Consider the following 25,233-nt stretch of genomic DNA (forward strand, 5'->3'; position numbering starts at 1 on the left):
TTAGACCTCGCTGACATCTCCGGCAGAGCTAAATTCTTGATTTGTAAAGCCGGCTTAACTGAAACTGAGTATATATTTGAACAAATGCATGTTGTTTTCTGCAGGGTGACTGTTGTTGAAAGTTACAACGCTTTCTGGCATCCCAAGTACTTCTTCGTCCAGGAAAACGGAGGTAAGGCCACAGCAAGTAAATTTTATGGATGACATCCTCTGCAGACTGCAAAAATAATGAGATAGGGCGAAAAAAAACAAGATGGGTAAAAAAAAACAAGATGGCAAATTTTCAAAATAAACAATGTAACAAGACTTGAAGTGACAAAATATGGCATCGCAGTCAACAAGGCATTCATTCCTGTACTTAAGAAGTGCACCAGTGTAGCTAAAGTGACGCTAGTGTTGTAGACTGGTATCATTAACCATGTTGACAACTACACTCATAGCTTCCATAGTTGTGCCACTTTTACAACCTTTCTATCAAGTTGCACCTCTGCAGCTACAGTCAATGCTACAGAGTCTCTAGTGTCAATTCTACATTCAATGATTAGGTTTCAACACAACCTTTGCCCATTTTCGTCTATCCGGCCCTCCCTGAAGAAGAAAAAAATTCTTGTTTTTTTTTCTGAAATCAGGCGAAAATTAATGAGCGCGCGGATGTCATCCATAAAATTTACTTGCTGTGGCCTAACGCACATTTTCCAATTCCCGAATGTTACATAGTCTTTTATTATGTACACTTCACGATTGAGATTAAAACCCATGTCTTCAAGACATACCCAGCCGACCATCTGCTAATGTAGTGGTACACCTTTTTAGATATTTCATATTTCATTTTACCGTTATTTCTATGATTTATTTGTTTATACTTGTTATTATACATGTAGTATGCTTGTTATTATAATTGTTGTTGACACTATTATTATTATTACTAATTTGTACAGCTGCTATTGTTTATCATCATTATGATTATTTTTCTATTTTCATATAAGTAATCGGTACGGGAGGCAACTAGTAAAGGTGTTCACCTGTTTTGCCTCACCACCATTGTGTACATGGTCAAGTTCAAATAAATATGAATAAAAAAAATGCCGGTGGAGAGTACTTAAAGCCATTTGCCAAATAGGAACGTTAGAGGTAAATCCATGCATAAATCATAGATAGGCTCTCATGTAGCCTGATGTATTCTTTGGTCACGATTTGAACCTGATGTATTCTTTGGTCACGATTTGAAAAAAAAGCAAAAGTTCATCTGAAGCACTTTACGGCACCTCCCTGTTTTTCGTTGCCGGGCCCCTGGCTGATCTTAGCTACGAGTTTTAGAAATGGAACAGGGGCCCAGCCGTGGCCCAAAATAGTCCGGTAGCCGCGAGGTATTCCACGCGGTCACGCCCGAAGCCGAAGGTGAAGAAAAATAGCCCGGAGGGGCCCTTTCTTTCAAAACATGAAGATAGTTATTCTCATGGTGTTGTTTTCTCTCCCCCTCCCCCACCTTCATGTTTTTAGACGTTATCACCGGTTGAGGCCTGACGTCACTGCTGACGTCATTGCTGACGTCACTGGACACTAAGCTAAGAAAAAGGAAAAGACGACGACCAGTCACAACTTCCACCACATCCTGCCATTGACATCCTTACTCAGTTACTATGTTTTGTTCAGATGTGCATCTTGACAAAGTGTTATCATTAAACACCATATATGGAGCTAGACACAGATGTTGCTTCGTGTGCTCAGTGTGTTGGCTGTGAAACTTCGGTTCAATTCTGGCTAGGGCATCTCGGTTGGGGTTGCACCCATGATTTCGGATGGGGCGTGAAATTTAAGTCCCGTGTTCAAGGAGGTGACTCGAGCACGTTAAATTGGAAGGGCTAGCAACTCATCCCTACCTTGAATAGAAAAAAAAATACCCTGGTATTGAAACCTGCTATCTATGTGTCATTACAGAGGTCTGAATGATTGAAGAATGATATAGGATTATACAGAAGCTTATAAAAAGTTTTCAGTAGAAATTGGTCCGAATTGGCTATCATTCAGGGCAAAGAGAATTATGTTATCGGTCAAAGCGGCCTCGAGGACTTCCTGTGATATCTTACTCATAGCCTGCTAGACAACAGATGGTTCCGCTCGCATGGTTCTATGTATATATATTTGCCTGCATAACAAATATTAACTCATGAAATCAACTATACAGAACCCATATGAGAAGGAGCGTTAGTGTTCTAGAGGATACTGATATATAAGTTCACATTGCGGTCGCGGACTCGCTAAAGATTCGCGTGCAGGAACAACTACTTCAGTCTGTCGCCTTAGGTTCGCTCTTAGGTCATGTTGATTTGATTATATCGATGACATCCGCGTTATACGATCCAAACCATCTGTAACTTGCTGTGAATTGTTTGTTATTGATATTGTTAATCTATGTGTAATCTTTTAGAGAGGTCATGTTAATATTAGCATGTTTCTAAAGTGCACCACCCTTCTGTCCTGTACTGTACGTTGTTGATCAATAAGAAAATAATGAGAGCGGGCGGCGCACGCGAAGTGCCTTCAATTTTTTCGATGGAAGTCTGTATTATGCCTACGTCATATTTCCAAACCGGGCCCGGCCAGGCAGAATTCGGGATCGAAACGTATGGCATAAAAGACACCAAACTACACAAGACACAAAGAGAAAAGTCGCGGAAATTATTTGTGAATATGTTTACGTATACATTCCTATTTTTCGGTCACACAAACACCACGGTCGGGCCCCGGTTTGGAAATGTTACGCTTACCCTATGCAACTCGGAACCCCCGCAAACTACGACTGTGTCCGAAACACTAGTATCAAACGTTATCTTGGTCCGGGTGTTACATTACGCAATATATCGAGAGGCCCGGAACACCCGTATCGCCCGTTATCGCTAGAATGTAGGCCGAGATCATAACATAAAATACTGACCGAGACGGAACACACAGGTATGACATTAAACTTTAATCACCACCACACACAACGCGTGTCCGGAGCAGGCCGGATATCCACCGTAAAGCACACACTCTACACTATATATCTGAAGATACGCATGAACTTAGAACTTTGAAGTCGATCGCGAATTTGCTTGGAGCAACACCTGTATAACGCTCCGCAGCTCAATGTGAGTACCAGTCTAGCTTCGCTGTGGTGCTTTTCTTTGTTGGAAAGCTCCTTTCTGACCATTTCCCTAGTCTATACCTCTTATACACGCAGAAAGAAAATCTAGCCTAGTAGAAATTGGCCAAAATAGGAAAAATAGTCGGACAGAATTGAGAATTTGTTAGGTACAATTTGTTTCATCACGTTTGCACAATTCGATATCTATTAATTGTCCGTAGTTATTAGAAAATAAATGATTTCGTCTAGTTAAAAACATTCTGTGATAGCTACAGACAATTAGTATGATATCAAAATGTGCGAATGTTCTTTTGCAACTTTAATCATTTTGCATAAGAAAAAACAAAATTTCATTGCAGTGGTATGTACCAAAGTTCTGTCTTTTCTCGTAGAAAATGTAACAGGGGCGATAGAATTTGGTGACTTTGAATTCTTTCATGTCCTGCTATCAGTGTTCAGTGCAAGTACAATTCTTTATTCATCCATTGGTGAGAAAAGATACTCTCCAAGCAGAGGTTAGGCTCTGTTTTTATCACATTTTTTAGTCGTTTTTATCGGCCTTTCTATTTTGTACTCTTTCTTGATTTCTCGCAGCCGCATGTGAGCAAAATGTTTCAAAGTAGTCACCAAAACCAATAAGGTACTAGATCTTGTCAAATTTATTTCAATTCTTTATCCCACAGTCTAAGCTCTCCAATGATGTTGGTGCTGTTTCTCTCCGTTAATGTTATTCCGCTATCAGTATTCAGTGCAGCTATTGTTCTTTATTAACCCATAATGATAAAAAAGGAAGGTTAAGATGCCAATATAGCCAGTGAGGTAATACACAAAAACCAATGAGGTACTAGATCTTGTTAAATCTATTTCAATCCTTTATCCCACAGTCTACGCTCTGCAATCATGTTGGCGCTGGTTGTCCTGTCCCTGGTGGCCGTGTCCCAGGCCTACCCGACCGGTGCCCCTATTGACGCATGCGCAGAGGGAATCCCGAACCACCATGCACAGGCAGCAGAGCTAGATATAATGCCGTTCGCTCTCACCGGCGGGGCGTATAGTCCAGCCCAGCCCATGCAACGTATGTATACGTTATATAAATAAATAAATATATATATATATAGCTGGGACGCGATAACGTTCGATACAGGTCTTCCGGACCGCGTGATAAAAAGCCGTACCACACAGTCTTCGAAGTTTTATCACACAGGCTTCTGGCTCGTTCTCATTTAAATGTAAAAAATGCTGTCGCCTGACTTAACGATTTGATCTGGGGCAAATTATAGACAACATCACTGGCCCCTTCGTCTTTTCACAACCCTTGTAATTTAAAAAAAAAAAAGATGCATCACAACATTCATATCGGTTGAGGGCTTGGAAGATTATTGTAGACATGGGTTGGATTTCACCCCCTAAAAATGGCTGTTGCCTGTCATTCAAATAGTAGCACAAATGTAACAATTCAGTTCCTAGAATGATTGGTGAAGCCAGCTATCCAGGCCCTCTGACCGATCACGTCAGATCAGTGGTTGGTTCTTTCAGTCTACTTGAAAATCCTACCGTATCAAACTCGTACGACGATCGCACGACCGATGGGACCGCGCCCTTGATAAACATCCATACATTAATTCCTTTATTCGATGTTTGCAGTTACTCTGAGCGGAGCCGGTCGTTTCCGTGGGTTCCAGATGAAGGCTTCAGTGGGCACTTTCCTGGTTCGTTCGCTTCCTTCTTTAATAGGCCATGATGATTGGATTATGATTGGATGTCATCAAAAAAATGTTTCGATCATACTGTAAATCGTACAAAGCAGCTGCAAAATGGGAATGTACTGCCGTAATGTGAAAAATAGTAGGATACGGATACTAATATTTTAAAATGTAAAAAAAAATTGAAGAATCTGTTGTTCAGTCATTTGCTGAAACTTTTTTTGCCAAACTGTGTGTGTGTGTGTGTGCGCGCGTGCGTGTGTGCGTGTGCGCGTGTGTGTCTGTATGTGTGTGTGTGTGTGTATGTGTGTGCATGTGTGCGTACGTGTGTGTGTGTGTGTGCGTGCGTGTGTGTGTGTGTATGTGTGTGCGTGTGTGTGTGTGTGCGTGTATGTGCGTGTATGTGTGTGCGTACGCGCGCGCGTGTGTACATGTGTGTATGTGTGTGTGCGCGCGAGCGTGTGCAACTCTTTTTTGGGCCCCCTAGCCGCTTGTTATGGTACTGAAGCGGAACTCGTGTTCCGGAAAAGTTATGGGTACGTTTTTGGTTAGTAGATAGCTCTAACTTGTAGTCTGTAGTCTGGAAGAAGTGACATGGGTTTCGTACTGTTTCTGTGAGTCAGTTTGTCTGTGTTTCTGTGGGTATACCCATATGCTTAAGGCAGTCTGTTGGTACCGACGATGACGTCACTGCTAGCTGTCCGCATGAGCTCTGCTGTGGCTATACCCATATACTATGTAAAGGTAACTCAACACCCCAAACGTACCACAGTCTCGTTACGTCTTACCGATTCGTGACATGTCTGTTTCCTCTTTTTTCTTCTTCTAGAACGCCCCGGCCGGCACGCAACTCTTCCGGTGTTTGAACAACGCGGACACGGTCACCCACAGCGACAACTCCGCAAAGGACTCCGTCACTGTGACGTACCTGCCACCAGCAAACGCCTTCGGACCAATCGGCATCAGGTACCTATTCAAATAGACCAATCAGCACCAGTTATCCATTCCTGCAGACCAATCAGCATGAGATACCAATTCATATAGATCATTCGGCGTGAAGTACCCATTCACATAGACCAATTAGCATGAGATGATCCAGTCGTTCAAATACACCAATCAGCATGAGGTACCCATTCATATAGATCATTCGGTGTGAAGTAATTATCCATTCAAATAGACCAATCAGCCTGAGGTAATCTTGTAGACCAATCAGCGTAAGGTACTGATATACTATACCAAACCAATCAGCAGGAGGTATTGGTTAGACCAACCCGGGGTATGACCGTTACGTATGGTAGCACGATAAGTTGACTTCAGATCGTATGAGTAGGATTGTGAAGTTTACCCATTGGGTGTATGAATGCGCGCGACCTTCCAGCTGGCTCTGTGTGACTCGGCTGCAGTTCCGTATAGCCTCGCATGGCCCGATTTAAAAGAGGGCGTCAAAACTAAAAAAAAAGGACAACTTTTTTTTTTGTTTTTCAGTTATTTTGTAGATTCAACCCTCAACTTCAACATACGAGTTTGTCGTACTTCAAAACTGCACCCTACTATAATTTTACCGGCATTGATCTGGGTCACCTTGTGGTCCTTAACTATAGAAATCCCCATAGGCGAAAAACTGTGTTCTGCTACCTTGAAGCAGAATTCTAGATCAAATAGCACAAGATATTAGAGTGCATAAACTAGTCGTATGGTCAGAATCAGCCTGCGGATAGTTCTAATTATTGTTACTGAGTTTTTTCAAACAATAGCTACGCAAACAACTGGATATGATTTTGGAAAATGGTACTCCATGATCTTATCCAATTGCTTGTCATGAGTAACTATTTTCAAAAGTATTTTCTTTCTCGCGGACGCACAAGGACAATGTGGCACTGCGTTCAAGCGTAGTAATCTTAACAGTGCCATAACAACGAATCTGTGGACGGTAAAGGCAGTCGCGTAGCTTTTTTGAGGCTGTATTGGCACTGTATTGGAAGGTGAAGCCTTTCACCACCTTTCACCTCCTCAACCGAGCGTTTCATTACCTTTTACCTCCACAATGGAAGTCTGGTACCCATTTCTACACCAGGGTAGGGTGGGGGCACAAGGTAGGTCACATGAAAGGATTTCAAACCTAGGCCGAGCACTCTGGCGTTTTGCCACTCAATCCCACTAGAGTAACTCTTACATGGCATCTATTATTACCAGGATGTCTAAACAAACGCTTGATTTCTTTTCTGCAGGGTAACTGTTGTTCAAGACTTCGATGTTTGGTGGAATCCAGAAGTCTTCATCCTGCAGCGAAATGGAGGTAACGCATATCTTACGCTTTCAAACTTTCACAAACTCTTTTATTGAAAATAAACTATGTATTGAATCCACTTTTTATCAGCGGAAACATTCCTACGCAACGCCATATCTTTAATAATTTGTGCTGAATAGTTCCTAATGAAACTAGACAAACCACCAATAATAAAACATATCTCTTTTATCTCCAACAAAGCTAAAAAGGGAGAAGTTAAATCTATCTAAGGAGGTTGAAAGAACCTCCTTGATTTATCTAACGATAGTTTTATCTTGTATCTGTTCAATGCATTTACTCCCACATGTCTTGTTGTGACCTGTACTTGTCCCCATTGTGTTGCCAAAATGTGCAATAATTAAAGGTCTTCAATCGATAATATTAACTAACGAAATAGATAAGCTCTAATGCTCCCATTTCCATTTCTCTTTTGCAGACGTTATCACTGGTTGAAGTCAAGACCCGGCCGCCGACAATTAAAGGATACAAAGCTACACGTTACGACAATTAGGCAATGGCAAGATAATAATACCAGTCAAAGAACATCGACAGCACACTTATTCAGGCAATAGTCTGCACATTCACAATGTGTTATTTGTGTTTGTTGATTCTCTGTTTGAATGTTTATTCTTTCCAATCCTGATTAAACACCAAATGGAGATGTGGCTTTGTGTATTGAATTTGTAATGTGGGTTGTGAAGCAGGGGTTTACGGAAAAGCCTGGGCCCAGGAGCTGGGCTGGCTAGCCTGAAAGACTACCTTTTGGGGGCCCCAAGGCTATGCATGGGGTTTGGCCTGTAGCTGCAGTCTTCTTTTTTTTTTCTTAGTAAAAACTGGGTCAGTGACAATTCCAGCTGTGGGTGGGATGGGGCTGGGATGGGGGAAATGTAACAGTTGATCATATTGCTGGGCTTGCAATGAACAGCTCATCCCAGTCTGTAAGAAACAAACCTAAACTAAATTCTAATTATTCCACCGAAAAAACTGGGAATGTTGAGATTGAAGAGAGGGGGTAACTGTTTCTAGGTGAACCAAAGAATACTAGGATGGGGGCACAACATCAAATTCAAAACAGATGTCTCACGCTTTGAAGGAGTGTGTCAATAATCGTTTGTTTGCAAAAAAGTTTGTGTGTGCATGCTGTGAGTATCTTGTCCATGTTATTAAGTAACTGAGGGTTCCTGTAGTAGATCCTGATTGTTAATTGCTTATTATAATTTCCTCATCCCCATTCTCCCATTAATATGATTAGCTGTCGCGTTCCATCTAGTCCACCCACAGCTGGGATTACCATTGACACAGTTTTTCTTCAAGGAAATTCCACTGGGGGCCCAAACCCCATGCATTAAGGGCCTCTGAAAGGGTAGAATGGCAACCCCCATGCCTATCCTTGGGGCCCAAAAAGGGTAGGCTGGCTACCCTGCAGGCTAGCCTGCTGGGCCCAGGCTTTTCCGTAAACCCTTGAAGCAGCGCCTCCTATCAATTCTAATGAATAATGCACAAACGATACCTTTGTACTGCCACACCAGACGCTTAAATGTTACTCTCCAAGCAGAGGTTCGAGTCGGACTGTTTTTTTTTTACATATTTGTAGGTATTTTGTAGGTATTTCTAGTTCGTACCTTTTTCTGTCATGACAGCTGGCCAAACGGACATGAATAAAACGGGCCAATTGCAAACTATGATAGAAAGCCGAACAAAAATGCCTAAAACACGTCAAAAAACAACTGCAAATACACCGCAAGCACCGCACCTTCACCCGTCATGTAATAACGTTCAATGTCGAAAACTTGGATAACTTACGTTTATGATGTAACTCACTGATCCTCACGCTTACCAAGGATATATTTCTCACCTCAGTCACTCTTCAGTAAGACAACTGGAGCCGCAGAATTCCCGTTTCCAACTTTTATTCAGTTTATCACATAGAGCAATTTCTTGAATATGGCTTCTTCAGTGGTCCAGGCTCACATGAGCACAGTCTACAAACTTTAGTGAAAAGTGAGCAGTTCTGTTTGACTTGATTAAGAACATTGAAAATGAATTTCCATCACTAAGTACCAGCATGCTCAGTTCTGACACTTTGTTTTGTATTTATCCATTCAATTCCCTTTAGGCCACAGCAAGTAAATTTTATGGATGACAATAGCGGGCGCATTAATTTTCGCCTGATTTCAGAAAAAAAAGATTTTTTTTCTTCCCAGATGGTCAACATGACGAGAAAGTACCAAAATGGGCAAATATGATTTGTTGTAGGCGAATGGTTGTACTTGTAGAAGTGACACTAGCCAGGTAGCCATGACTGTAGTTATAGAAGTGAAACTAAAAGTTTAGTTAGATAGTTGTAAAAGTTGCCCAAATATGGTTGCCATGTTGGCAGTCTACCACACTAGTGTCACTTTTACTACTTATTAATAAACACTAGTACTAGTCTTTAATACAGAAATGAAAGCCTGTGTAGGCTGTGATACCATGTTTCGTCGCTTTAATCTTCTTTTTTTACGTTTAGTTTACTTAAGTTCGTATAGTTGGAAAATTTACCCATCTTGTTGTTTTTTACCCATCTTGTTTTTTTTCACCCTATCTCACCATTTTTGTCGTCTGCAAATGATGTCATCCATAAGATTTACTTGCTGTGGCCTTAAGCTTAAGAATTTGAAATTCTTGCTGATGCAAAAAGATCTGTTGATCTTCTATGTATGATCTGAAAACTAAGGCGTGACTATATACCATTGTACAGTACCTGCTTCATATTGCTTTGGTGCCAATTCGTTACTAACATTCCATTCATTTGTTATTTTTTACTAGTTTTTCTACTAAGAAAAAAGCCTTCAGAATGTTTGGGAAAAGTACATTGGCATTGCTATAATACTACTTTGCATTTTACTGCTTAATGTTATAACGTACAGATACAGGCAGATATGGATACAGGTGCCATTTGGAACTATATTTCTATAACGCTAGGCTTTGCGTTTTGCTGGTTAGTTTACTGCGGATGGCTGGAGAGCCGCTGCCAGGGGTGGCTAGAGTTTCCGTTTGCCACCTATGGACGTCCTGAAAACAAGAACAGGGAAAATATGTGGAATGATGTGCTTTGTCATGGTTTGTGGCGAGAGCTCTGATGATCCAACGTGATTATTGTGATGAATATATAATAAACATGTGACATATTTACTAGACAGAAGGGTTTCAGGAAATGAGACGACTAAAAGAGTACCTGGAACAGCCTGGCATATGAAGTAAAATCGGAAATCGCATTATTCGTCGTTCCACTTGTCATCCATATTGTATATCCAGTAATGAACGCAATCTTGGTTGCCACCCTGGCCGTTGTTTGGTTGTCCCGGAGCCCAGTTGTAGGTCCCAAGTGCAGAACCATCCACCCACTCAAAGCTTCCCTCTTCGTGCTGATCATGCAGGCCGAACCAGAAGGCATACTTGTCGCTCACGGCATTGTGCAGGGAGATCAGGAAGGCGTTGGTCTCAGCGTCTCGGGGCATGGCGAGGGTGCCGCCGTCTTCACGACAAGCCGCGGCAGCATCGCTGAAGGTCTTAGGTGTATTGCGAAAGACCTTGTAGCAGATTCCGCTGAAAACTTCGTAACCTTTAGGACATGATGCTGAAAAAAAGTACAGTATGCCTTATTCAAAATATTTCCACTTTTAACGCTTAAACCTGTAATATTGCTTAGGTTGCCTTTAGCAGCCATAGGAATTAATGATGAAGAAAATGATATCATGCAATGGAGTAATCATAGGGTTTTAAATACCCGATGGTCAACTTTCCCCGCCTAAGGATATTTTATTTGTCACACATTATGTACAAAGTCATGATCAGAAGGCACAGGGCGACCGTCCAATCAGCGCTAGATCCACGCTGAATCATTACAAGACAAGAATTTTCCATTGTTATTTGCAACACATTTGGATTCTTTCATTCTCGTATGATGTTGGTAAATAGACCACCACAAATAGTAAACATAAACAAAGCAACTCAAACCCAACTTACCTGGGGTTTTACTTTCCTCGTGAAGACGCTGCTCCAAGGCGGCGGTTCGGCTTCGCTCTTTGTCCAAGTCGCGCTTCAAGGCGTCAACAGTGGCGGACAGTTGGCGCATGTCGTCTTGGTCGCGCTTCAAGGCGTCAACAGTGGTGGCCAGTTGACGTATGTCGTCTTGGTCGCGCTTCAAGGCGTCAACTGTGTTGGATAGTTGGCGCATGTCGTCTTGGTCGCGCTTCAAGGCGTCAACAGCGGTGGACAGTTGGCGCATGTCGTCTTGGTCGCGCTTCAAGGCGTCAACAGTGGTGGCCAATCGGTGCATGTTGTCTTGGTCGCGCTTCAAGGCGTCAACTGTGGTGGATAGTTGGCGCATGTCGTCTTGGTCGCGCTTCAAGGCGTCAACAGCGGTGGACAGTTGGCGCATGTCGTCTTGGCTACGCTTCAAGGCGTCAACAGTGGTGGAAAGTTGGCGTATGTCGTCTTGGTCGCGCTTCAAGGCGTCAACAGTGGTGGACATGTCGTCTTGGCTGCGCTTCCAGGCGTCAACAGTGGTGGACAGTTGGCGCATGTCGTCTTGGTCGCGCTTCAAGGCATCAACAGTGGTGCACAGTTGGCGTATCTCCTAAAGACGATCACCAAACTTAATATGAAAATTAATTGAAAACAGCAGCATGTTCAGTAATCCCATAAAAAAACACATCAGAAACAGCGTAAGAATTGCTTGCAAACAACTTAGTGATACAAGAGTGTTTACCTCTTTATTGATGAACGTCAGAGGGGCGAGTCCCACGGTCAACAGGCTCAGCAGAACGGCAATACCGGCGGCGATACTGTACTGGTGGGAGCGGATGAAGCTACAGAGGCTACGGCGGCCGCTGGCTTCAACCTGATACGTGCGGTCTGGTGGGAGGATAACTGAGATTAAGTTCTTATACCGACCCAGAAAGTTCGTAAATTATAGATAAATAGGTGAAAAAAGTACCTATGGCAGAGGAAATTAATGGTTTGCTCCCGATTACTTAAGCCCCGTTGGTAAAGATTCTCTTTTTTTCTAACATCAGTGGAATGATACAACGAAATACAGTTTTTTTTTTTTTTACTCAATGGTCACCACGTAACAAGGCCTGAAGGCCACTCAAGGTTACGGGTTACATGATTGGAACTGTAACAGCAACTCTTCGCCCTAGGTCAGAAACCAGCTGCAGGTCAGACCAGCCCAATTGCTAACTATGAGTGAGGACTGACCCAATAGGCGAAGCAGGGATTACGAGGGCTGCTCGGGAGATTCCCTACCCCTATTTTGGCCGGAATGGTTTGATCCGCTCGGGTGGATGTTCGCACATGTGGCGGGTTCTTTAACGTGCATAGGGTATGGCTCTCCCCACACACGGGACCTCCATTTAACGTCCTATCCGAGGGACAACTCATTTTTCACTTGAGTAAAGTGAGGAAAGTCGTGTAAAGTGCCTTTCCCAAGGGCACAAGACCGGCAACACGGCAGGCGGATTCGAACCGGCGATCTCTCGGTCACGGGCCGAATAAACTACCACTGTGCTACGCGGCCCCACTAATTTATATATACCACCAGTTTATATATAATATAATGTAAAATTAGAAATTAATACATTGTTAGCATCATATTGTGATTATACAGATTTACATTGTGCAAGCACAGTTATAGCTAGTGAACAAAGAAGTAAAAAAAATCAACCTAAAAAATTCTCGTCGCAGGTTGTTGTTAGGTTCAGTCGGTTAAGCAGAAAATAGAAACATTTTCCTTGGCCTTAATGACATATTAGCAACAAAACATTAGATGAGAATTGCTACATTTAGCATATTTTAAAATTTTCAATTGCGGTGTTGATAATGTTTTTTTCACAAGCGGTCCGCACAGAAAGAAGAGTGGAGTAGTAAAATTTTCCCTTTGTATTGCGGCATTTGAGCGTTTCATTGCATATCATGAATATCTAAGATAGAGGTAATAACATACAGGTAACGGTATAAGTCTGGTCCTGAACAAATGTGCTCAAATAATTCACCAATGACCTTCTATTCTATTTTATTTTTGTTCATGAATTCCTTGCGGAGATGGAACATGTCACGACGCATTTATGCTTTGACTTCTAACGCATTTATGCTTTGACTCCTAACGCATTCACTTGAAATTTGTGGTAAGTAACAATGGAAAATTCTTTTCGTAAGTAAAATAAGCTGCTCCCTGTAGTCTTGTAATGATTCAGTGTGAATCTGGCGCTGATTGGACGGTTGTGCTGATACTGGCTTTTATGTCATACCTGTGAAGCGAAAACGTTCGATACGGGTGTTCCGGACCGGGCCATAACTTCCGTATCGCACAGGTTCGAAAGGCGTATCGAAAAGTTCGAATACCTGATTCGGACGTTGGAACATTACTTTTGCAACACTTTTCGTTCGAGGGCACGAAATTTGTTCACCTTCTGTCGCATTTCGCATCAAACATGGGTTTTCTCAGGTGGGTATGACATAAATAAATACAACACGGTGTATTCCGCATCACCCTCGGTCTCAGCCCTCCCGCAGGTCGGATCACCCTCCGGCCTTCGGCTGTCGGGCGATCCTTCCAGAGGTCGGGCTGGTACCTCTGGTGATACGGAATACACCGTGTTGTATTCTATATGTACATAAGGTATGGCAAATGAATATCTTTAGGCGGGGAAAGTTGGCTATTGGATATTTACTACCCTGAAAATTATCCGTGGTTGATCATACACCAGTTCTGCTTGAAAATAAAATCTGCTAATGTTACAAATGCCTTTTTTACTGACAAAAACAGACAAGTTACAAGAACGTTCGCTACCTGCAGTCGTGTGCGTTGCGTGACGTTTCACCTCCTCGGCTTCTTCGCACGTGTCTGAAGACTCGCCGAGCCCTTCTTGCCCGTTGTCAGAAGCGCCGTTGCCATGGCGGACACGCCCGCGTGAACCACCCTGAAGGACAGGAGGGGTTTGGGGCGGCGGCCCGCTGGTTCCCACCTCCCCCTGGGGTGACTCCTGCTTCCGCCCCACCCCACGTAAAGACGGCGGCAAATCTTCATCTTTGATTGTGTAGTACACTCTCTCTGCTTCTGCGTACGTGTCTGAAGAAGTTCCCTGGTCTTGCTGCCGCTTGTCAGAGACGCCTTTAGGCTGATGGACAGGATCCGGAGGGGGTTGGGGCAGCGGCCGGCTGGTTTGGCCGCACTCAGGGCGCGAGAAAGGGGACCGGACAGGCTCTGCTTGCTCGTACATTTGGGCAGTACTGTGCAGACAACCGTCGCGCAGTGTATAAGTTTGAAAAATACCTTGATTAGTCTGATGACGTAAGGTCACACTTACTTTTATGTGGAGGGATCACGTGGCATTAGGTGGTGCGAATGGCATTTTGTTTTTCTGCAAGAGGCAGACTAATTTTCTTGGAAAAGAAGTTAATCTGAGAAACATGAAAAGGTTTGTGCGTGATAACTCAATGTAGTTATGGAATTCCCGTGTTTTTCAGGAGACATTGCAGACCCTCCCCGCCATTTTTGCTAAAACATGTTAAGAGTGCTAATGATGTAGCGCTGTGTGCTGATGTAACTTACAATTCAGTACAACTGTAACAGCATTTCACACAGAGATGGTCTAGAGGCGGGAATTAAACCGGGAAAATTAGCTGTGGTGCTTGGCAGCGCGGCTGAGCGACGGAATTTGTATGGTACTTAGAAAAAGGGTTGGTGTTGTTGGCCCGACGGTCTGGTTACATTTTGCCTCAGCTCCTGGTGGTTGACCTTGGTACTGCAGTTGGGCTTCCTGTTTTAGTATCTTTGACCCCTGATATGATATTGTCTGGATTTTTTTTTGTGTGATATATAGTATTTAACGTAAGATGAAAGTGATGTAATTTCGACCGCCTTGCAGCATGCCCTGGAACTGCAGGGGCGGTTTGGTCACAATCTTCTCCACCAACATCTGCTTGGTTAGTACTTCTGTGCCAACATCTACTTGGCTTGGGCTTTTATTGTCTCTGTCTCTGTCTCTGTCCGAGAGGGTGTAAGATGACTTGCGAGACGTGAAACATAGTTCAAGACGAACATCCCCATGCAGTATGCACAGATTATGTAGAAGACGCTGCATATAATCACTGATGAAATGTTGATGTGGAATTCTGCCAAAGGATGGAAATTTCTCAAATAAAATACCTGTAATATGGTGGAGAATACCATCAGTTGAAACAGATTACGCCCATCACAACCTCATCACGCTAATAAATGGCACCAAATTACGAAAGTTTCACATACCTCAAGGAGGTATGAGGTCTCCGAACTCTTGTTCTCTATGCAGTCTTTCATTCTATGATTGTAACTTAGTATTACAGGAACAAAGCATTGTAAGCCCATCAATATGTACTAGTACCAATCATTCGACCAAGCGATCGACTTGTCTTGATTCTGGCATATAACAAACATAATTTGTGATAGACGAGTCTTGAGTTAAAATCCTCACCTCCACCAACCATATTTTTACAGTCCCTTGAGTGATTATTGAGACCAGGTAAGTACGGATGTATATACAAACTTTGCATGGGTATTACCGATTTCCAGTGAACATACACACAAGCTTATACCACTCTTTTGTATATCAAACACCGCATCTACCGTAAACGCCCAAGGCTGCAGGATATCGCACACAACTAGACGTTTCAACATACGCAAGGGAAAAACTAAAACGACGTCGTCGGAGAAACACCTGTGCCATTTTCAGCCCAATGTGAGTACGATATTAGCGTTGTCTTCTTGTACAGTTCCTGCATTTTACCTAATTTAGTTATAGCTTCTTCCAGACCTATTCAACGTGTTGCTGGAAAAGTCGCTCGAATTGGGAGATCAGTTGGCCAGATTTAAGAATAAGACATGCGGGTAAAAAAAAAACCTCTAAGGGCGCTGGTTAAGGTCACATTTTTTAGCCTGGACCCAGCCGATCAGCTTTAGGAAACGAAAAGTGTGATACAAAAGACACCAAACTACACAAGACCTAAAAATAATAGTCGTGGGCATTACTTATGTAATATATTATTCTCACGTATACATTTCTATTTTCCGTTTCCACGAACACCCCGACCGTGCCTCAGTTTGTAAATGTGATGTAAGCCTAAATCCGTTTGGCAAATGATTCTCTCAAAATGGTAAAATTCGATTCCAGTCTAGATCTGGAGCTGGTAGAGTAAAATTGTCCCTGTCTGTCGCAAGACTGGTGTTCCGTGTACAGTTTATATGAACGTGCCTTCAATACATGGCGTCACGGGTGGTGACTAGTAGTAAAGCTAGGGGCACAACCCGCCGTACGTGCAAATACGTGCTGTCTACATGCCAAAACGTGAGCAATCTTTTGGGATCCCTATGTGGAAAGTACCGCCTCCTTACGAACTCGTACGGAATCCGACAGATTTCGGAGCACGCAGACACGCCGTAGAACCGTTACGTGCAGGCAAAACGTCGTGTGCCATCGGGCTGCGGGTTCGCCCCCCGTACGTGCGACGCGCCTGCCCTGTACAGCCCGAACGTTTTCAGAAATACTTGACTGACGTGGCCTCCCAAAAAGCGAACGGACAAATTGCACGTACGGCGGGTTGTGCCCTCAGCTTAATGACACGTTTTGTCCTCAACATTCACAGCACTTGACTTGTATGGGTGTCATTTTTTTCCTGTCGCAAACTTGCAGGTGACTTTATTTTTCTTAATTTTTCCTCTCACAGTAAAGTCCTGCCCCGAGACCTGTCAGCATGTTAGGGTTAGTTCTCCTGTCCATGGTGGTGAGCTCCCAGGCCTTTCCCTCCTTTACCAGTGGCCTCGAGGCAGCTTGCAGCTCTTGTGATGGCATCCCGGAACACGATTCAGTTGTTCCCCAGCAAAGCTACAATCCGCTTGATGTGTTATACGAAATTGACGAGGACGGATCTTTCATACACAGTATGTTTAAGAAGACACAAACACTCATTGCACACACAAACGCACACACAGGCATACACACACAGAAACGCACACACAGGCATACATACACACGCGCAGAGATAGAGAGAGAGAGTACCAGTGTGACACAGCGATACACACAAACACGCACGCGCGCGCGCGCGCACACACACACACACACACGTAAACACGCACACACATGTACACAGACACACACACACACACTCATGCTCACACACGAGATTATTTCTACACTTTTTGTTTGATTATGACATCATGTCAATACGTTAAGTTTCTCTGAAGTCCATATGTGTTGCCATGGTTACCTTTGCTCCAATCGTACTGAAATACCTGTTTTTAAAGATTGAAGATCTGTATTCTTGAATAACCGAATGTTAACTCCAGTGTATCATTTATACAAATTTTTATATGATGCTGAGGCCTAGAAAAAATGTTGCGTTTCCTGTTTTTTGACCCACCCTAGATAAACCTGCCGACCCTATCCTGTTTTTGTTTTGGGGCGCGGGTTGGGGGCAGTGGACTGGAGTCACATATTCACATAGTTACCTGTTTTTTTTTATCCTGCTTCATATTCGAGTAAGAGAACTGCTTGTCCTTGTGAAGGATAAATGTATCCACAGATTTGTAACCATTATGCGTAAAGTTAACGTTTGGTATTGGAAATATAAGTGTCCTCATGCATTTCACTGGATTTTGGACCAAAGTCTTGAAAAAAATCCTACCTACCTACCTACCTACCCTATTTCTTTCAGGACTGAAACAGGAAACTTTTTTCCTAGGCCTGAGCTCCTTCCGCGTGTGATCGATATGGACTGTACCGGCATAGATTTCACAATTCCATCTTATAATATTTTTTCTTAGTTAAGATCAGCAGCGATCGCCCTTTCCGTGGGTTTATGATCAAGCCTTCATCAGCTGGCTTTTTCGGGGTACGTTCTTAAAATTGCGTTATTGTTTCTATCATTACCTTCGCTAGTTACCTAGAAGGTTATATTTTCGGTATCGTTTGTGTATGTATGTGTGTGTGTGTGTGTGTGCGTGTGTGTTTATTGTGTGTGTGTGTGTGTGTGTGTGATAGTGTGTTTATTGTGTGTGTGTGTGTTTGTGTTTGATAGTGTGTTTGTGTGTGTATGTGTGTCTGTGTGTGTATGCGTGAGTCTGTGTGTGTGTATTATAATATGTGTGTCTGTGTGAGTGTGTGTGTATTTCTGTGTGTGTGTGTCTGTGTGTGTGTGCGTCTGTGTGTGTGCATGTGTGTGTGTGTGTGTGTGTGTGTTTGTGTGACTGTGTGTATGTAATGTATGTGTGTGTGTGTGTGGGTGGGGGGGGGGGGGTGACCAGCATAACTCCAGAATGTCTCTAGATGTATTGTATAATACTTGGTATGTGGGTAGGTCTTAAAACGATTAGATTTTGAACCCTCTAGCGTCTTGCTATCGTCTTGCAGCGAAACTTCCGGGTTTAATATCTTGAGTTATGGACATGATCCGGTCGTGATTTGGAGGTTGTTGATAGCTGTAGGGGCAAAGGGCAATTGGTGTATTACGCCACAAAGCAGTTACTGGATATGATTTTGGAACGGTCAGATGTTTCAACTGGGGTAGCGCCAAATCCCAACTTAACACTTACAGAAAGTTCCAGGCGTTGCCCCCCCCCCCTCCTTCCTGTTAAGTGTGGGATTGTATATTCTCTGATGTATAGCCTCTCTGACCCCCCGTTCGAACCAGCGTGGCTCGCGGTCTAGGATATCTAGATATCGGTGGATTGGAGGTTGAAGGAGTGTCCCTGGTTGTGTTTTAGGTGGTGGAAAATGGCGGAGGAGTAGTTGGTACGGCTAGGTTTGCAATGTTCTTTATACCTTGCCTGTAGTGGCCGGCTGGTCTCACCAATATTCATGGGTTAAACCTGTTCTTCAACTAGATCTCTTTTACATATCAATTCACAGCTAGGATATAAAAACCCTCTCCTACAAGATTTCTCCAGTGTCACTGACGAAAACTGGTGGATACCAGTTGAAACGTCTGACCGTTTCCAAAATCATATCCAGTTGCTTGTAATGAGTAACTGCTTTTTGGCGTATCTTATTACCTGGATGTCTAACCTTCATCGAAGTGGTGTATTAGGCCCCCAGTGGCTTTTTTTAAACTGCAGGAGCAGGTCTAGTTTCAGACTTTGAAGGAAAATAACTCATAAAAGGATCATCATATTTTTGGTATTTTTGCAGATAGATTCAGTGATGATTGATATGATTTAATGGTAATTATGCAAATTGGAAATTAATTCGCATAATTAACGAGAAAATAGTCTAAACCCGCTTTATTCAACACGTCGGTAGAACGTACTGCGCCTGCGCGAACCCTGGTGGTTTGGTCAACGTTGCATTGAAATCCCGCTTGTTGCACAGTATATGTTAGAGACATCGTTTCATGTAAAACGTACACGGGATTTTACCCTTATACTTTCTTAATGCGGTCCTTTAGTAAACCGGGAGTTTAGCATGTCTATACTTTTCGCACAGGCGCAGTACGTTCCGGTGACGTGCTGCTTTATCCCATCATAGGACTGTTGCAACATGTGATAAGAATGTTGATAGATGAATAGCATGGGAAATTTGCATAATTAATGAGAAAATGCTATAATACCGCTAAAGTAAATAACTGGAATTTCTTACTTGTGGAATTTGGAAGTAATGTACAGGTGAACATCATTAAGTATGCAAATGAGGATCTAATTTTCATGATTTATCAAGAAATGCGATTAAAGCCTTCTGACTGGACAAAGATTGTGTACGTCTGTTATCTGGGTGGAGGAGATGATCAACTTATATAATTTATGCAAAAGAGGAACTTATTTGCATAAGTAATGACAAACACAATTAATACACCAGTTGTAAAGGTAAAATCATTTGGCGAAGGCATAGGGTCGTAAAATTCTAGTTTCCGTTATGAAAACCACGAGGGAAATCGCCTGCTGCTTTAGTGGATCTGTTTGTTATCAACCGGTCTTTACCATATATATAGAATACAACAACTGCAGGTCGGATCGCCCGAGGGCTGGGACCGAGGGTGATGCGGAATACACCGTGTTGTATTTTATTTATGTCATACCAACCTGAGAAAACACATTTTCGATGCGAAATGCGCTAAAAGTTGGTGACCTCGAACAGGAGTTGTTCCAACAGCAATGTTCCAACGTTCGAATCAGGTATTCGAAGTTCGACCGCGCCGCACTCGGCGTGTGCATAGTATGTTCTAATTATTCGATGGAAGCCTGTGTGATACGGCTCTTTATCAACCGGTCCGGAACACCTGTATCGAACGTTTTCGCGGCCCGGGTATGATATAAAAGTACATACACTACATATATATTCTACCTCTCGTGGCTATGTGACATTTATACCCCCCCCCCCTCTGTTTTCCCAGCTTGGCGAGAATACGACGCTCCTTCACTGTGACGACGGCTTGGATGCGCTCACCCACAAGAACGCCATTGACAAGGTTTCCATCACTACGATGTTCATAAGAACAGCAAATGAACCTCGATGGATAAGCTTCAGGTATTCTTATAGACCGACCAATCAGCATGAGATACTCATCTATATAGACCGATCAGCATAGCGTACTCATTTCTATAGACCAATCAGCATGATGTACTAATCTATATTGACCAATCAGCATGATATACTCATTTATATAGACCAATCAGCATTATTTACTAATCTATATCGACCAATCACCAGGAAGTACTCCTTTCTACTAATCACTATGAGATACTAGTACTCATTCTTATAGACCAATCAGCATGGCCTATTCATTCTTTTAGGCCGGTCAGCATGCATGCGTTATATCCAATCAGTGTGAAGAACAAAATGCTATCAGCATGAAATAATTATGTAAACCAATGAAGCATGGGGGAATTATATAGACCAATTAAACACAAGGCAATCAATATGCACAAGGTACATATATATATATATATATATATATATATATATATATATATATATATATATATATATATATATATTAACAAATCAAAATTGTTATCGTAAATGTTAGTCTCATGTCGATATCAGTTGTTGTCGTGTTTTGTTATTTACTTGTTGTTATTATGTTGTTTTCTGCAGGATCACCCTTGTTGAAAAATTCGACGTTTTCTGGCCACCCTCCACCCTCGATATATATCTGTAACGTTCCATGACTTTCCGACCAGTTAAAAAAGCACGGACATTTAGTTTGGAACGAGATCGTGCGAGACTTTCCGAGAATTAACTGCGTTGCTGGGCGTGGCCTGCCTTACCGACACAAAGATGGCGGCTATTGCCTGCGCTTGAAAATGAAATTAAAAACGCAAAATATGACAGGAAAATATCTCAGACTTCCCTCTTCATTGTGTTTTACATGACTACATTCGCTTATTACTTGATTTGTCCAGTAGCAGAATTGATGTAAAGCATTGTTTAATGTCAAGATTAAAAATACAGTCCGAAAAACCCAAGGAAGAGCATAATGGCGATCAAATTTAAGAACGCTCTATCAAAAATCGTCTACTATAACTTCAGTAACTAGAAGTGTTCTTAAGCAACTAAAACTTGTCAACTTTCGAATCATAAGTCCGCAGGGTTACCTGACACAATTAAGGTCTTAAAAACATTTTGAGATACTAGTACCCGGTCTTCAAGACATTATGGAGAATGCATGGCTAACACTGTTTTTTTTTTAAATTGAGATCTTGGGGGTAAAATGAAATGAAAAGACGCGAATCTTTTTACACTTTGTGTGTTTTGTTGTCTTCTTAGTCACATTTTTACATGCTGTATGATGTACCCTGTGTAAAATCGAGGGTAACACATATCCTATTTAGGTCACAGTGAGAGCGCAGCGCGATCGCCGTCTAGTGGACCTCAGTGCTTTTGCTGCCGCTGGCCAGGAAAGGTACAGGTTCGTCCATCGGGTTATGCCATTCATTAAGAGGGATTTAATTCATCAGTAAAATGACTTGCGACACGTGAAACTTAGTTTAAGTCGAAAAACACCTTATATAGATTATGTATTATAAATGTAGAAGTCAACAGTATATAATCAGTGATAAAATGTTGATGTGGTCCATTCTGCCCAATTATGGGACTTTCTCACATACAAAATGTATAATTTGGTAAAGAAGATCATCAATTGAAACAAATTACGCCAATCACAACCTAATCACCCTAATAAATGGCACCAAATTGCAACAGCTCCACATATCTCACGGAGGTATGAGGTATCCGAACTCTTGTTCTCTCTGTAGTCTTTCATTCTATGGCTGTAATTTTGTATTACAGGTACAAAGCATTGTAATCCCATCAATATGTACTAGTGCCAATCTTTCGGCCAAGCGATTTATTTGTCTTGATTGTAGCATATGATAAACATGACATATAATAGACTTGTCTGGTGTAAAAATCCTCAAGTCAACCAAATATATGTCTATAGTCTCTTGTGTGATTATTGAGACCAGGTAAGCCCGGATGTATATACAAACTTCGCATGGGTATTACCGACTTTCAGTGAATACCCACACAAGCTTAAACCACTCTTTTGTTTATTAAACACCACATCTGCCGTAAACGCCCAAGGCTGGCGGATATCGCACACAACTAGACGTTTCAACATACGCAAGAGAAAACTCAAAACGACGTCGTCGGAGAAACACCTGTGCCGTTTTCAGCCCAATGTGAGTACGAGATTAACGTTGACTTATTGTACAGTTCCTGCGTTTTACCTAGTTATAGTCTCTTCCAGACCTCTTCAACGTGTAGCTCGCAAGGTAGCAAAAATATCGGTCGAATAGGGAGATCAGTTGGCAAGATTTAAGAATAAGATATGCGGGTAACCAGGAACTCTAAGGGCGCCGGCTTAAGCCCGCTTTACAAATCAAGAATTCAGCTCGGCCGAGTTGTCAGCGAGCTCTAAATTACGAGGAGGCATGACCCTGATGCCTACGAACAAATGGCAGAGTTTCTTCGTCGGCATCAGGGTCATACCTCCTCGTAATTTAGAGCTCGCTGACAAGTCGGCCGAGCAAAATTCCTGATTTGTAAAGGGGACTTAAGGCCAACGTCACATTTGGCCCGGCCGGTCAGCTTTCGTGTGGAAAATAAGGTATAAAGACACCAAACTACACCAGACGTAAAGAGAATACTTGTGGGCATTATTTATGTATACTTTACGTATGAATTTATATTTTCCGTTTCCACCACAAACACCCCGACCGGGCCTCAGTTTGTAAATGTGATGTATGCCTAAATCCGATTGGCAAATGATTCTCCCAAAATGGTAAAATTAGATTTCAGTCAAGATCTGGAGCTGGCAGAGACAAAAATTGTCCCTGTCTTGATCTGTCGACGGACTAGTGTACTGTGTATAGTGTATGTGAACATGCCTTCTGTAGATGGCGACATACTGATATTCTTTTGTCCGCAACGTTGACCACAGTCGTTTCAATGTCCTTACTTTGCTGTCGCAAACCTGCAGATTATTCTATTACTTTTGATTTTTCATCCCACAGTAAAACCCTACCCCCGAGACCTGTCAGCATGTTGGGAAAATTGGTGCTCCTGTCTCTGGTGGTGAGCTGCCAGGCCTATTCCTCGGGCGCCCCTATGGCGGCTTGCATTAATGGCATCCCGGGACACGGCCCGGCCCCCCAGCCGTTTAGCCACCAGTCGTTTACTGTGTACTTGCAACAAGATGGGCCGGGAAGGATAGCAAGTTAGTATGTCTTAGAAGACACAAACACACATTGCACACACAAACTCGCACAGACCCACACAGAGAGAGAGAGAGAGAGAGAGAGAGAGAGAAAGAGAGAGACACAGAGAGAGACAGAGAGAGAGAGAGAGAAGAGTGAGAGTGAGAGAGGGGGAGAGAAAGAGAGAGAGAACAAAGTCACATAGTTGCCAGTTTTTTTTAGCCTGCTTCCTATTCGAGTAAGAGAATTGCTTGTCCTAGTGAAGGATAAATGTACCCACAGATTCGTAACCATTAGGGAGGGTCTTTTTAGCGAATGCCCACAAACGCCCACTCTAGAGAAGTCCGCGCTGCACGAATCTCATTTTGTTTGCTTGGAATATGTCCACATTGTGCTCCCATGTATTAATCCTGAGTTTTAAGTCAATCCATTGACCTGAAGTGACATAAATCAAAGTTTTCGATTCTCGATGGTCTTTTTAGCGAACGCCCAGCAAAATGTCTTTTTAGCGAATGCCCACTATATCCACAAAAATATCGGCCGTCGCGCAACGACACCTAAACCTACCGCCACAAACATGTTCAAGATGGTGTCCCATTGATGTGTACGGAGTTTCCGTGCTTTACAAGCATTTTAAGTCCCTGTTTTTGGTCAAAATGTACGGCGACGATACTACCATACATTAACTATAGCAATTCAAAATGGCGGGCCTCAGTGACCTCCTTGCGGGACTGTTCAATAAGTATGGCGGGAGTGACTGTTGTAGCATAGCTTCTCATACAACCATTTTAGAGTGAATTCTGAACAAGACTTTCAATTCATAGTGCTATCATCTGACTGATATTTACATTGCGGTCCTTTTTTCTGTGCTATTATTACCCAGGTTTGAGGAACTTAGTGCAAATATGGATATTGATTCACCTCAGTGCCCAATTAATGTACAAAAGGCTCAGACACATTAGTGTTATAAACCTGACTAGGGGCAGGTAACCAATACTAGAAAAACATAGCTATTTATTATTAACAATACTATTTACATTATAATAATAACTCTTCACCAAACTGGACTTTTCTTATCTTTATTTATCACAGAAACATTGTTACAATGAGGATTTGATTAGATGAGTATCTGTTACAGTGTGTACAAACTTATTTCAAATACAAAAATGTATTTCATTTCACTTCCTAAATATCTTTAAAGTATTGGAAGAAGTTGACACATAAACAATATTAATTGCATTATTTGTGTGCAGTAAAATGTGACCACATACTATCAATAGCCTAATAAGATGCTGGAACATGGCACAAGCGGGCTCCTCTTCTGAGTACAGAAAGGAAATGTTTTATAACATTTAGTTATGACGTAGAAAATTTCAATTGTAAAATGTACCTTTATTAACATTTACAA

At 42.4% G+C, this 25,233-nt stretch overlaps 2 protein-coding genes and 1 long non-coding RNA gene across 3 annotated transcripts in view; all 3 read left to right on the forward strand.

Moving 5' to 3' along the window:
- The first annotated feature begins 2,984 nt into the window (after window positions 1-2,984).
- Window positions 2,985-7,779, forward strand: LOC118424867 (putative defense protein 2). Its single transcript, XM_035833674.1, has 6 exons — window positions 2,985-3,128; window positions 4,009-4,199; window positions 4,769-4,833; window positions 5,657-5,793; window positions 7,056-7,123; window positions 7,551-7,779. The coding sequence occupies exons 2-6, from the start codon at window positions 4,025-4,027 to the stop codon at window positions 7,565-7,567; spliced, it is 462 nt and encodes a 153-aa protein (XP_035689567.1). The 5' UTR covers window positions 2,985-3,128; window positions 4,009-4,024; the 3' UTR covers window positions 7,568-7,779.
- Window positions 7,780-15,799: 8,020 nt separating this feature from the next.
- LOC118425143 (putative ferric-chelate reductase 1) lies at window positions 15,800-21,437 on the forward strand. The gene is made up of 5 exons (XM_035833965.1): window positions 15,800-15,876; window positions 16,862-17,075; window positions 17,958-18,025; window positions 20,519-20,652; window positions 21,223-21,437. Exons 2-5 carry the CDS (start codon window positions 16,889-16,891, stop codon window positions 21,284-21,286), a joined length of 453 nt encoding a protein of 150 aa, XP_035689858.1. The 5' UTR covers window positions 15,800-15,876; window positions 16,862-16,888; the 3' UTR covers window positions 21,287-21,437.
- A 1,312-nt stretch (window positions 21,438-22,749) lies between these two features.
- LOC118424608 overlaps window positions 22,750-25,233 on the forward strand; it is a 7,081-nt gene continuing 4,597 nt past the window's right edge. The window contains exons 1-2 of the long non-coding RNA XR_004832222.1: window positions 22,750-22,808; window positions 23,643-23,845. This is a non-coding gene — a long non-coding RNA (uncharacterized LOC118424608). The remainder of the gene's footprint in view (window positions 22,809-23,642; window positions 23,846-25,233) is intronic.

This window comes from Branchiostoma floridae, chromosome 10 (genome assembly GCF_000003815.2).
Source record: "Branchiostoma floridae strain S238N-H82 chromosome 10, Bfl_VNyyK, whole genome shotgun sequence".
NCBI lineage: Eukaryota > Metazoa > Chordata > Leptocardii > Amphioxiformes > Branchiostomatidae > Branchiostoma > Branchiostoma floridae.

Coding starts and splice junctions, on each gene's coding strand:
- LOC118425143 (XM_035833965.1), top strand. CDS start 16,889: ATGTTAGGGTTAGTTCTCCTGTCCATGGTGGTGAGCTCCCAGGCCTTT. Junction 18,026..20,518: donor CATCAGCTGGCTTTTTCGGG/GTACGTTCTTAA, acceptor CTGTTTTCCCAG/CTTGGCGAGAATACGACGCT. Junction 20,653..21,222: donor CCTCGATGGATAAGCTTCAG/GTATTCTTATAG, acceptor TGTTTTCTGCAG/GATCACCCTTGTTGAAAAAT.
- LOC118424867 (XM_035833674.1), top strand. CDS start 4,025: ATGTTGGCGCTGGTTGTCCTGTCCCTGGTGGCCGTGTCCCAGGCCTAC. Junction 4,834..5,656: donor CTTCAGTGGGCACTTTCCTG/GTTCGTTCGCTT, acceptor TTCTTCTTCTAG/AACGCCCCGGCCGGCACGCA. Junction 5,794..7,055: donor TTCGGACCAATCGGCATCAG/GTACCTATTCAA, acceptor TCTTTTCTGCAG/GGTAACTGTTGTTCAAGACT.